Consider the following 12,803-nt stretch of genomic DNA (forward strand, 5'->3'; position numbering starts at 1 on the left):
TTTTTAATAAGAAGAGAGAGCGAAGTGGGGGCAGTTATATATAAGAGAAAGGATGACCTCTCCTTTCCTCCTTCCTGAAAAGTGATGTTACGGCTCGTGCTTCCCGTTTCAGCTTCTCCCCGGATTTCTTCTCCGGGTTTCCAACAGAGATTCTGCTCATCAAATCCATTGTAAGCTCTTGCAAAATATCTCTCTTGAACTTGCCATCGTTTCTTGGATCTCACTTCCATTTTGTCGTGGCTTTTCGTGCCGTTTGGCAGCTTTTTTGAATTCCGTTTTCCGATCCGGTTTGCATGGAAAGTAATGATTGGTTGCCGGGATTCACACTTTTATATGCATTTTTTTTTCCCATTTTGACTGATTTATTTTGTACTCCTTGTTTATTTCCAGGTTCGAGTGAATTAAAAAGAGGGAGAAAGAAAGCAGACTTTAACCAGCTGCTGTAGCAGAAGATCCACGGGGATTGGATTTCTTCTATTTTTCTAAGCTTCTTTTTAGCCTTTCTCAGACAAAGAAAGAAAAATAAAATGGGAGTGAAAGTTGCTACGACGACTTTTTTTCACTGGTCGCAGCCAATTATTCATCATTCACCATCTTCCTCTCAAGCACTAGCCCCCGCAGTTGCATCTCCATCTTCAAAACGACAGCGTGGTTTCGATGGAGCTGGAGGTGGAATGCTCGTATGTAGATACGTACAGAGACTAAGCCGACGGGCTCTGTTGGGAAGTCCATTCACAACAAAGTTACAGAGAGCTCGTTCTTGCGGGTCTCAGAAACCAAGAGGTCAGACTACAATAAGAGCTAGCAGTGCTAGCTTGGATGCCTTTTCTGACGAAGAATTTTCCAAGAAAATACAAGAATTGGCTCGCAGATTCCGGCTTTCTGACGATGATGACGATAGCGGTGACGCGGTAGATTCGGAATCAGAGATTCTTTCTGATTCTGGAGACAACCTTGGCGGTATTAATGGCGGGGGCATTTATAATAACTGTAGCAGTGATGATTCTTCAAATTTAGTGCAGGATAAAAGGCAGTTTCCTTTGGATTCGTTAGTGAAGCCTCAATGGCCAGAAATCCGGCAAGAGCCACCGGATTGGTCAGGGAGGGATGATATAATTCCAGCAAGTATCGAACGGAAGGCGAATAGTGTTGATATTCCGCTTTCGCTTCGAATGATAAAGAGAAAGATGCAATGGCAAGAAGGGTTTAGAGAAGCAGGGGAATCTGCTTATTGTTCAGTGAAGAAGGCGTTTTCTTCTATGGTGTTCATAATTCGAGAACTTCATAGTCATAGTTTGCAAATGAGAGAGTTTCTATTCACTGAAGATTTACAAGGGATTCTTGCTGGTGTACAACAAGAAATGCATGCTTCTTTCGTTTGGTTGTTTCAGCAAGTGTTTTCGCGTACACCTACACTTATGGTGTATGTGATGATTCTCCTTGCAAACTTTACTGTACATTCCATGGCCAATAACACAGCAATTGCAGCTCCACCGAATACAGGGTCTTACGCAGCCACAACAGAAAGTGTATCTGTTGTTGAAAATCTAGACCAGAAGAATCAGAAGTTTTATTCTTCATCAGTAAAGACGTTTTCGGTACCATCATCAAGTGGTAAAACAACTTCAATTGGGGGCAATAATGGCGGTGGTGGAAAGGTCCGGCCAGTCGCCAGTGGCACTGAAGGCGATGGATCGTTCGACCAGTCGAGCCAATTTAGAACAATAGTCCCTGATGGGGCTTCTCAGCTGTCATCTTTAGGGACATCAAGAGAGGCAGAGTCGGTATCAGAGCAAGTGAGTGGAGCAGAGGAGTTGAGTCTATGGAATTCAATTATAGATGAAGCTTCAAAAATACAGTCTTCATTGAGAGATGTATCTCTTGATCATGAGACCACACATAGATTTGTTTCGCCTATTAGCGCGAAGATTGAGGCAGATGATTATGAAGATTATTTTAGAACAGATTTACTATATCAAACTGGATTGTCTCAAGACCCTAACAATCCTCTCCTCCTTGCCAATTACGCTCAATTCCTCTACATGGTTGCCCACGATTACGACAGGTAAAAATCTACACTATCTCTGCCTTCTATTTCTTAATTATTGTTAATAATAACTACTCCCAAGATTCTAGGTGCCATGTTCACGTATTAAGCAAAAATCTGTCAAGTTAGATGAAATGATTTCAACAAGTTGGGCACTCGGTTTGTCGTGAGAGAAAATCATGTCAAGCACCGAGTCAGAATATCTCCTAGGTTTATTCGCCAACGTTTTTCATAACTATGTATGGCTGCTTTAGATTTTGACTTGTCGTTTTGTAACCTTTCCTGTTCGGTTTTGTTTCTGAATCCTGATAGGGTAATGTGTGGTGTGGTTTCCTTTCATGCCAAAACATCATCTTCAACTTGCGTCGAGCTTAGTCTGTTGACTGCCATTTTTGCTGTTTATATAAATATTTATGAGCTTGATCTTTTGTTAAGTTAGACCTTTTACACTATCGAGTGAAGAAATTGGTTGACTAATAACTAACCCTTTTCTTTATGTGTGAATTAACAGAGCAGAGGATTACTTCAAGAGAGCAATAGGGGTGGAGCCACGAGATGCAGAGGCATATAGCAAGTATGCAAGCTTTCTATGGCATGTGAAAAAGGACTTGTGGGCAGCCGAGGAGACTTTCTTGGAAGCCATTTCTGCTGACCCTACAAGCTCTTATTATGCTGCTAATTATGCTCATTTTCTCTGGAACACTGGTGGTGAGGACACTTGTTTCCCTCTTGGCTCCCCAGATAATGCCCGAGAGGTGTAAAAGGCTAAACAAGGGGTAAAAAATCAATCGAAGAGATTAAAATCCCCTTCGTTTCCACTTCTTGACGTAATAAAAAGTTGCATAGTGATAATGTTGACAACCGTATCTGCCAGAAATAGAAAGAAAAGAAAATGAGATTTTTTTCTTTAGGGAATCTTTCGGAGTACACGTGTTTCGGTGGTGCGTGTGGGTGGTGGGCCGGTGGTGTTTGGAAGATGGGATTCACGTGACCTTTTGGAGGATTAATCGGCAATTTGCACTCGTACATGGCAACAGCAGCCGAGGGCAATTGAAGGAGGGGGTAGTTCCGGCATTTAGTTTTGCACAGTTGAAGAAAGTGTAATTATTCCATCTTCAATAATCATTGTATGCCATTTTTAATTTCGATACAGTAATTAAGGTGATGAACATCAATATAAATAAGTTTCTCAATTCCCCTCGTGCGATGTTGACGCCACAGTTCTTCATATGCAGTGGCCTGAGATGCCGTCTAGAAATTTGTTCTCGCCGTCTAGTTTCTTATATGAACTACTTGGTTATAACTTAGTGTTTGCACATCCAAAATCGCCGTAAAATTAATCTGCCTGAAGATCAAGGACTGTATGAACTTCTTGCTCAGGCAGCTTATTATATGATGTGGTTTCCATACATGATCAAGGACTAACGTATTGATCACAGGCAACAGCGGTGCTTAAACGGTGCAAAATGCAAATCCGCTCTCCTATTCGGTGGTGAATTAGAACCCTCGTCGCATAATGATTTTTTCTTGCGGTGTTTACAGAGCATGGATGCTGACTTCTGTTTCGTGCAAGAATGTGCAGTAACAGGAGAAAGGTGACTGCAGATGGCTTTCATGCATCGGTGACGACGGCATATTTATTCTCTACCTAAGCTTTCAGTTGATGGATCCCGTCAAGCATATCAACCCAACTGAGTAAGTGCAGCAGGAATTATACATGAAAGCACATGCAAATGTTGAAATAATGGTGTTTAAATTATTGTTGGCAATTTGTAATGTTGTTCTTGTCGTAGCTTATTTATTAATATTGTATTTTAATTTGTTATTCCTAGCAGAAGCTATACCGCTGCAATTCACAGCTCTTCTGGACTCACCTTTGATGCCCACATCAAATGGGAAATTTGATTGAACAAGAGCAATAGTCAAACTTCAAAATCAAACATACCGAATGCAATGGATACAATGGGTCCGTGGGATTGAAATGGTCCAAACACAAAGTGTCAGCTTTTCACGTGAAGTGATGAAGTACTCTTATCTCTTCTCATCTACAATGTTGAAGTCCAGGGGCCCAAAAGACATTCTTTCATATGTTTTCATGATAAATCAAGAATAACTCCTTTTTTTCTTCTTTCCATTTTAGATCTCAATTAGATAGCTTGCGGGCTGGCTTAAATTTTTTTCAAAAAAAAAAAAAAAGAAACCTAAGATGATGTAAGCATTAAAAGCTAAAAACATTAGAGACTTCTATTATTAATTTGATTAAGTTTAATAATTTTAACCTATTTAAATAATATAAATAAAAAATTGCAATGATAATAAATGAATTGTTAAGAAAATTAATGATGAAAAAAAAAAGTCCACCACAATTGGTATGTCAAATCCATGATCTGATCATGATATCAGAGTAATCTCATCGAAAGCTAACTGGATAAAATCATGGAGTTTAATTATAAAACAATCTAATATTTAAGGCTGAAATAGAGAAAATAAAATAAAATAAAAAACAAGAAAATAAATTTGTGTTAACCTGAATTAATTTTCCAAACACATGAAAAGAAAAGCCAAAAAAAAACATGAAGACTAAATTTTAATAAATCAACTGTTCGAGGATGAAATTGAAAAAACCAATTAAAAAAATCTAAAAAAACAAAAGTCAACCGAAATTCAACCATTGATCTAACGACTACATGCACGGTGCTGTTAGAAAGAACATGGTGAAAGGATTCCAACTCCTCTTTGGAAAGTGGTGTTTGGACAGTAGATGATGTACATGAGAGTAATCCAAATACCGACCAACTTTTTGTAAATTAATATTTAAATTATTCAAAAGACCAAATCACCCTTGACTTAGTATGTTAATTACAAAAAAAAAACCCAACTTGAAAAGAAAATACCCCGTGTTGCAAGGTTTAAGATTTTTGCCTTAAAGGGTATGGGAGTCTTATAAGCATGTTAATCGCATCTCATAATACTATAAGCACAAGACATGTTGTTTATTCCGAATGATAGTCGACTTATCACCCATAGATAATTAGATAATGAAATTTGCTTAATAGCTAGTAGATAATTTAATATTTATAAATCGATTTAAATTAATTGGATTATTAAATTTGATTGATCTAATTAGAGTTAAGAGAGCTACACCATTTTAGTGAGATTGATTTGTTCCTTAAGAAAGTGTTTGGCAGAATGGCAATAATTGCTTTTTAAAATGTTTTTCATTTAAAAATATATTAAAATAATATTTTTTATTTATTTTTAAAAAGTTATTTTTTAATACCAGTACATCAAAATGATATAAAAATATAAAAAAATTCAAATTCCAACAAAACATAGGTTAAACCACCTAGCCAAACATTCCAATAAAACATAGGTTAAACCACCTAGCCAAACACGATATAAAAATATAAAAAAATTTAAAAAAATTCAAATTCCAATAAAACATAGGTTAAACCACCTAGCCAAACATCCCTTAATGAGTTTCTTTTCCTTTCATTAGTTGATTAAAAATCTTTCTTTATAAATTTTAAATATTTAATCCTAGCATCCATAGTACATTACCATGCTTTTCGTTATATTCTATCTTTATCAAAAACTTGTGGTAAATTGTGATTATAAACTTTGAAAATATTCACAATACTTGCAAATACCGTCTTTTAGATGAAGGTGTTATCATTATACAAGTATATCATGAAGTGCTCTAAATCCCCCCATTCTTTTTTCTAGAAAGAATCATAGCAAAGACAAAACCGAGATTAAGGTGCTTGAAGATTAGTCTAATGCAGTCACAGCCCATGGGCTAAAACGAAAGCTTGCGAAATGGGAATGTCCTTCCCCTGGGCGTCTTAAGCGGCCTGCTTGTAGATGATAGAATGGACCCTTGCTGAAGTTCAGCTTCTCAGTATAAAGATTGTCGGAATAATTATTATTTTTAAATATTTTTATTTTAAAAATATATTAAAATAATTTTTAAATCAACATATAAAATTTCAAACCCGTTTCCAAACATCCTCTTCGTACTCTCTCTCTCTTTGGCAAATAGCACTCATCTGATAGGGTGGCCTATCGGCGCAGAAGTGAAATACATACACCGACTGTTATAGATCGCTTAATCTCAAAAATTGAAAAGAACAGTAATTATATTTTAAAACTGTTGTAATAGACTCGTTAAGACGACAATAGCAAACAGCCTCAGTGTTTAATTAGTTACAGAGACAATAGACCTAATCAGCAGTATTAATCCTCGTCATTACTTGGTACCTGGGAATTCAATGACTTAATTGAGAATTAATAACTAATCAATCGGGAGCCATTAGCCAACCAGGCAATTGAATTCCAAGGCTTGGAATTCTGCAAAACCCCGTCACCCCTAATAAGTAGTATTAACTCTCCGAAAAGATTTACATGGACACCTTGTTATTACCATGTCCGAATCCCCATGTTATTACCACATTTGAATCCCCAAATTAAGATATTGGCGGTTATAAATGGCAGTGGGCTTGCATAAAACTGATATCATGCATCACACAGCAAGATTGTCTTTTCAAGATTGGTGCCAAGATGCATACGTGATTGACCTTCCCCTCCCCTCATAGATAACTTTCCATTATTTGGGATTTATTAGGAAATGATTAGTTAATTGTAAGTTTAATAACGAACCCTCTAATCTCTCTCCCTGCTTCTGTCCAGGTGAGGAAGCTCAGGAGTTATATTCAGCTCTAATTCTCATCCATCAGATCAGTACGTGATCAACGGTTCTTAGGCCACATGGCATGTCACAGGGCTTAGTATAAGCAAAGTGACCACCTTTTGTTATGTGGTTTTCTTACAAGTAGACAAGTAAAGACCTCCAAAACCACCACTCCATAAGGCAAGCTCGTTTCTACGCCTAAAATCTTCTCACCTCTTCTTCTCAACTGATCAAGCTCCTTTGATGGAAGAAGGAGGAGGCGTTGGTGGCCGTCTTGGCAATCGAGATTTGCAAAACAATCGTCCCAACATCTATCCACCATTAACAGCCATAGATAGATTTTTATTTGGTCAGAGCCATTTCACACCCCACCAAAATATTCAAAACAATGATAAAAACAAAGAAACCACTGTTTCAAACAACGGGTCGTGTGTTTTTTATCCGCCTAGTGGTGCAATTGGTGCTGTTCCATGGCAGAGCATTCAAGAGACAAGCTTTGTTGATGGTGCAATTGGTGTTGGTGGAGATGACCTTCATTGGACATACGAGGGAAACCCTAATGGGGGTTTGAATGGAAAAGTGAGTGTTTCAGGGAAAAGTTCTAAAGGGATAGGGAAGAAAACCAAGAAAGGATCCTGTGCACCTTTGATCAAGGGGCAATGGACAGAAGAAGAAGATAGGTGATCAAAGAGACTTTGCTTGACATGTTTTTGAATGTTTCTTCTCCTTTTTTTCCTCTTATGTTAATGTTTAAATATGGTTTTAGTGAAACATTATGTTTTGTTTTGAAATGAAGGAAGCTAATTAGGTTGGTGAAGCAATTCGGAGTGAAAAAGTGGGCTCAAATCGCTGAAAAGCTGGATGGTAGAGCTGGAAAGCAGTGTCGTGAGAGATGGCACAACCATTTAAGGCCTGATATCAAGGTTTCTTCTCCTTTCACTTCCTCTAGGGTTCGTCAATTTAGTTTTATCTTCTGTTCATGTTGTGATGATCTCTAAAATAAAAGGTAAGACATTTTAGATCTTCTCAACTTTTCTGAGGATTTATTTTTATGAGGAGCTGTGATGGGGGTATCTAATAACGATCTTCGACTTAGATTCTCAGATTCTTCCTTCTCAATTTTCGGAAGTTCCCCTAGAAACTAAATATTGTCTAGATTCTCATCAAAGCTTGATAATGGTGTTGACAAGACAACCCAGATCACAGCCTTATCCGATTTGCCTTGCGATATATTCCTATTTTCCTTCGAAATTATTGCCGTGGCTAACATATAATAGAAAGCATAAATGTTTTTTGGTTACCTGTAAATTAATATTGCAATTTTATTTTATGAGAAAATATACATGCGAGTGCGCGCTCTCCAAGTTAATTTATTGCAGTGAAGAAACAAAGCGAGAAGGGTCCTGTGCCCTTTTCTTTTTTGGGTGGTGGGGGCATCTAAAAGTAACACTGTAACACAGTTATTGATGACAAGACAACAGATTCACTTAGCTCTTACTATGGTGATTCTCTTAAAATGTATAATAATTAGAAATGATTTTCAACATTTTTATTTTTTCAGCTGCAACTCATCAGGTCAGCTTTTCAATACCAAAACACTTGCGTTTCTATTGAACATGTCCTGACAACTCATGGCAAATAAAACATTTAGACTCGTGCATATCTTGATTAATTTATCAATGGTACCGATGATGATATGGGAAATTTCCCATGCCAATGATATGAGTTGAAGATTTTCAAGGATCTATGATCAGAAAAAAACTTGTTTCTTATTTTTCTTGAGAATCTACAAGAAAATATGTTCGTCCCTTATCTGCTAAGCGCAAGCAATTTTCCAGTTGTCTACCCAAAAGAAACCGATGATTTTCAGTTCTACCACACGTACATATACGACAACATCACATATATATAAATTTTACAAGCGAACAACTTTGATATTCCTTCAATCTGATGTCAAATGTGTTTGTTAATTTATATTTCAAGGCTATTTCTCGGATCAGTTCATATTTGTAAGATATTGTTTTGCATCTTCTTCACATTTCTTGTTTTCTTTTGAGTGTCCAGTATCATATGATGAGGTAAGCTTTCTTTTTCTCTCCAAAAAGCATTATCATTGACATAAAAGGCATAAACTTTAATCATTCCATTGAAAACTTTTTATTGCCTTTCTTGTAACAACCCTTTATTTCTTCTCTAATGTTATCTTGTATTGTCTTATGGTATTTAATTACTATTAAAAGAATATGGCAATTCTTGTGTTTTCGACGGTTTGCTGCAGAAGGATAGCTGGAGTGAAGAAGAGGAGAGGATATTGGTGGGAGCTCATACTAAAGTTGGAAACCGATGGGCGGAGATTGCAAAGCTTATTCCAGGAAGAACAGAAAATGCTATAAAAAATCATTGGAATGCTACAAAAAGAAGGCAAAATTCAAGGAGAAAGCACAAGCAAAAAGAAAGCCAAAGTGGGAAAACTCAATCCTCGATACTTCAAGACTACATTCGAAGCAAGAACCTTAAAAATGCTTCAACTTCCACCCAGAGCACAACCACTACCACCAAAACCCCATCAAGCTCCATATCTGAAGAACCATCGAGCCAAAACAACTATTTTCTCCCTGAATTATCAGAATCAAACACTGATGACTCTCCATCACTACTTGCGCAAGCATGTAATGATGACGAACTTTTGTTCATCCAAAATTTCTTTGCCAACAAATCCAAAGACCCATCAACAGATAAAGCTGACATGGAGAATCCAATAATGGAAGTCAACAGCTTCAATGAGGATCCTTTCAATGATTCCTTGTCCTTGGATTCTTGGGGTTCATATCAAAACAATGGAGGTCAGCAGCTCAATGATGGAAATGAAAATGGCTTTGTTTCTTCTAGTCTGAATCCGAAGTTGTGCACTAATGGTTTCCAAGCAGCGGAAGATCATACACCTACTTATAACCACCTCCATTCTGATCTCTATCTTTCGTATCTACTGAATGGAGCAAGTAGCGCCCCATGTTCGTCTTCTACTGAATATGGATGCAACAGCATGGACCTGGACTTGGAGATGGATCAAACTGATTCTCTCAATGGAAAGAAGGAGATGGATTTGATAGAGATGCTTTGTTCTTCTCAATTCTCTCAGGGTAGTAACAAAATATAGCTTTCGATGGCCGGTATAACTAACATGCGGCTTTGCATTTGGTTTAAATAATCATCGTAGTTCTCCTTGTTTTTTTGTTTTTTAAGGATATTAACATGATCGACTGTTTAAGTGTTTATAAAGAACTATATATCCTAGTCCATTACCTGTGATTATTAATGGCGCAATCTAGGCATGCAAGTGAGACACAAAAGAAACAATCAATGACAGGTGGGGAGCGTTTCTTGATGTATTGTAATGGTTTGTGTTACAGGCAGGTGGTGCCTCCTTTCAGCTTTATATATATATATATATATATATATGGGAGAAGACTGCGATCATTTTCATGACTGTTCCTTTTGTTTCTGTTTCGTCGTTTTCCTTCATTTTTGCTTAACAACTTCTGAGTCTTTGACAGGTTTGTTGACGGTAGTTTTGGTTGTTAATGGACAAGATTTTTCATGTATAAATTAATATATACAGATCCAAACAAGGTTGAATGTGATCCACTGCGTTTCTTCTGGCGGAAAAGAGGGAAGATTATTAAAGCGAGTGGAGAGATAAAAGATCAGGAAGAAAGGGACCGAGGTATCCATCTTTTTGCATCTTTACATTTTGTAATCTATCTAAACTAGTTTTGGCTGTTCATATTAGCATACAATTTCGCCGTTTAGGTTGTTATATTAATAGCCTTACCTAGCAAGAAAGCTTCTTTCTGTTAGATTCAGGGCATAAGAAGAGTAGTAATAAAACTCAGATCGGTTCGGCAATTGACTCACTCATTGAATTCATTATAAAACCTGATCAAAATCTGATAAATCCAAATAAAATAAACCCGAAAAACCCATCAAAATAAACCAAAAAAATTACTTTAAAATATACCTTAAAAAACACCACTTGGACTAGTGCTTGACATCCCATCTTGATAAGTCAAAACCCAATACTCGTTAGGGATTTTTTTAAATTTTATGTAGATTTCTTAAGATTTTATTCTGATTCGATATATATTATTAATTTTAAATATAATATAACTTAAAATATTACAAAAATAAATTACACTCTAACCTTTTTTTATGCAAAATGATAAGATTCATGAGTCACAAATATATTATAAATTTTTTAAATTAAAGATTTATAATCTTTTCATTCTCGATATTTATAGTATATATATTTTTAGATTTTATTTTTTTAAAATATTGTAGTATTTTCTCTTTCTATAAAATTATTGACTTTACCATTAGAGAATCTCCATGTCCATTAAATGAAACCTTTTACTAAGAATAAGCAAAAAATACAAAAATCTGATTAAATCAAGAAAACTAATTTTAGTTTTGTTTTAAAAAATTGATTTGGTTATTTTTTAGGTAAAAAGCGAACCAAACTAAAAATAATCACCCTTGTTTTTTACAGATACTATCTACTAGTTACTTGACTTACCAGATACCACCTGTTATTATTATAGTTACTGGTCACTTACCTGACCAAACATCACTTGCTATCACTTTTCATATCAAGTTATTAGATATTTTAACTATAAAAAATAAATTAGATGACTTGAACTAAGAAATCAATCAATTATCCAGTATTTTATCTTTATTCCTAAATATTTTAAATTTTAAAAATCATCAAAATTTATTAATAGGTTTTTTTGTCCTACTAGAAATTTGGTTTTCTTAAAAACAATTTAGAATAATTCCAAATTGGATTTTTTAACTACAGTTTTATCGAATCACCACTATTTTCGACGCTAATGAAAAATTTACTGGTAAGTTAGTGTCAGAAAACCAATGAATTGGTTTTGCTCTGCTTATGCAATCCAGGTAAAATTCATCAATTTTACTCAGATCAACGACGGTCGATGTGTTTGCCCTCTCCCTTGTTTTTTTGAAAAATCAAATATCGACCAGACTGTCAATGCCAGGTTAACCATATATATTAAATGGCCAGACAATCGATATTCTGTTAGAGCATTAGAAAATTAGCACTTCCAATATACGCTTACTACGCGTCTATAGTGCAAAAGGGGTACTTGTATACGGTACCTTTCTAATAGAAATTAAAAAGTTATTAAATAATAAAAAATTATTTAATATTTTTAAGAATCTATTTTAATTTTTAAAATTATTAAAAAAAGCAAATAAATATAACAACTCAACTAAAATCTCTCCATACTTTATCGTTATCGTTACTTTTCGTCTAAGAAAAACAGGAAACAGGAAGATTAGCAGCCATTTTTTATTGGCACCGTCAAAAATTAAAGACAACAAATCATCATCAAAGAGACCTGGAAGGAGATTAGCCAGATGCCTTCCACATGAACTGCCTCCAAGCTCAACACGAAAGGACGTTTTGTTTTCCCAGGTTCTTGCAGATTTTTGGCAGAAAAATTATATTGAATAATGAGATTAAAGAAAACATTCAGCATTTTTGTTTCTTTGGATAATAAAAAAGGACGCAGGGACCTTCCCTGTATACGACAACTAACCTCCTCCCTTATGAATGAGCAACCAGAATATCTAGGGTTTTGCAGGCTTGTGATTTTCAAAGCAGCTAATTGCTTTCCAAACCCCGTAATTAATCTTTGTTGCTCTAGAAATTAGTAAAACTACTGTTCTTTTAGAAAACCACGTAACCCACTCGGAAAGCTTCTGCCTCTTCCAATCCAGTGGTAGCACTCAGAAGATGTAACCAGATTTTGTTTCTGAATCATCATACCGCAGCTTTCTTACTATTAATAAATTGCTGAACAAAACTAACAAAAATCTGATTCTGGGATCAGGACATTTTAGCCCTAGCGAAGAATATTCTAGCAAATAAAACTGCGAGAAACATGCATAAAACTTCCATGGGATTGAAATGAATAGAATTACTCGCATAAAATATATAGAGGTATATTGTCTGAAGAGAATTGACTATTCATACTTTTTTTT

The 12,803-nt window shown here is 35.7% G+C and overlaps 2 protein-coding genes across 3 annotated transcripts; both read left to right on the forward strand.

Moving 5' to 3' along the window:
* On the forward strand, nucleotides 1–3,242 carry LOC105133067 (Tetratricopeptide repeat (TPR)-like superfamily protein). 2 transcript variants are annotated; one of them, XR_843707.1, is made up of 4 exons: nucleotides 1–170; nucleotides 391–2,065; nucleotides 2,137–2,286; nucleotides 2,559–2,644. XR_843707.1 is itself a non-coding variant. In XM_011036880.1 (3 exons), exons 2-3 carry the CDS (start codon nucleotides 528–530, stop codon nucleotides 2,806–2,808), a joined length of 1,788 nt encoding a protein of 595 aa, XP_011035182.1. In that variant the 5' UTR covers nucleotides 3–170; nucleotides 391–527; the 3' UTR covers nucleotides 2,809–3,242. The 2 variants fall into 2 exon arrangements, 1 of the variants encoding a protein (XP_011035182.1); XM_011036880.1 differs by lacking the exon at nucleotides 2,137–2,286 and having other exon boundaries at nucleotides 3–170; nucleotides 2,559–3,242.
* A 3,738-nt stretch (nucleotides 3,243–6,980) lies between these two features.
* On the forward strand, nucleotides 6,981–10,102 carry LOC105133172 (transcription factor MYB98-like). Its single transcript, XM_011037033.1, has 3 exons — nucleotides 6,981–7,417; nucleotides 7,534–7,660; nucleotides 9,016–10,102. The coding sequence occupies exons 1-3, from the start codon at nucleotides 6,981–6,983 to the stop codon at nucleotides 9,892–9,894; spliced, it is 1,443 nt and encodes a 480-aa protein (XP_011035335.1). The 3' UTR covers nucleotides 9,895–10,102.
* Nucleotides 10,103–12,803: the final 2,701 nt, after the last annotated feature.

The sequence above is a fragment of the Populus euphratica genome, unplaced genomic scaffold, assembly GCF_000495115.2.
Source record: "Populus euphratica unplaced genomic scaffold, PopEup_1.0 scaffold42.1, whole genome shotgun sequence".
Taxonomy (NCBI): domain Eukaryota; kingdom Viridiplantae; phylum Streptophyta; class Magnoliopsida; order Malpighiales; family Salicaceae; genus Populus; species Populus euphratica.

What these genes read in the sequence shown, in the direction of transcription:
- LOC105133067 (XM_011036880.1), top strand. Translation starts at nt 528, where the DNA reads ATGGGAGTGAAAGTTGCTACGACGACTTTTTTTCACTGGTCGCAGCCA. An exon ending in GTTGCCCACGATTACGACAG is followed by an intron (nt 2,066 to 2,558) that starts GTAAAAATCTAC and finishes GTGAATTAACAG; the next exon opens with AGCAGAGGATTACTTCAAGA.
- LOC105133172 (XM_011037033.1), top strand. Translation starts at nt 6,981, where the DNA reads ATGGAAGAAGGAGGAGGCGTTGGTGGCCGTCTTGGCAATCGAGATTTG. An exon ending in TGGACAGAAGAAGAAGATAG is followed by an intron (nt 7,418 to 7,533) that starts GTGATCAAAGAG and finishes TTTGAAATGAAG; the next exon opens with GAAGCTAATTAGGTTGGTGA. An exon ending in ATTTAAGGCCTGATATCAAG is followed by an intron (nt 7,661 to 9,015) that starts GTTTCTTCTCCT and finishes GGTTTGCTGCAG; the next exon opens with AAGGATAGCTGGAGTGAAGA.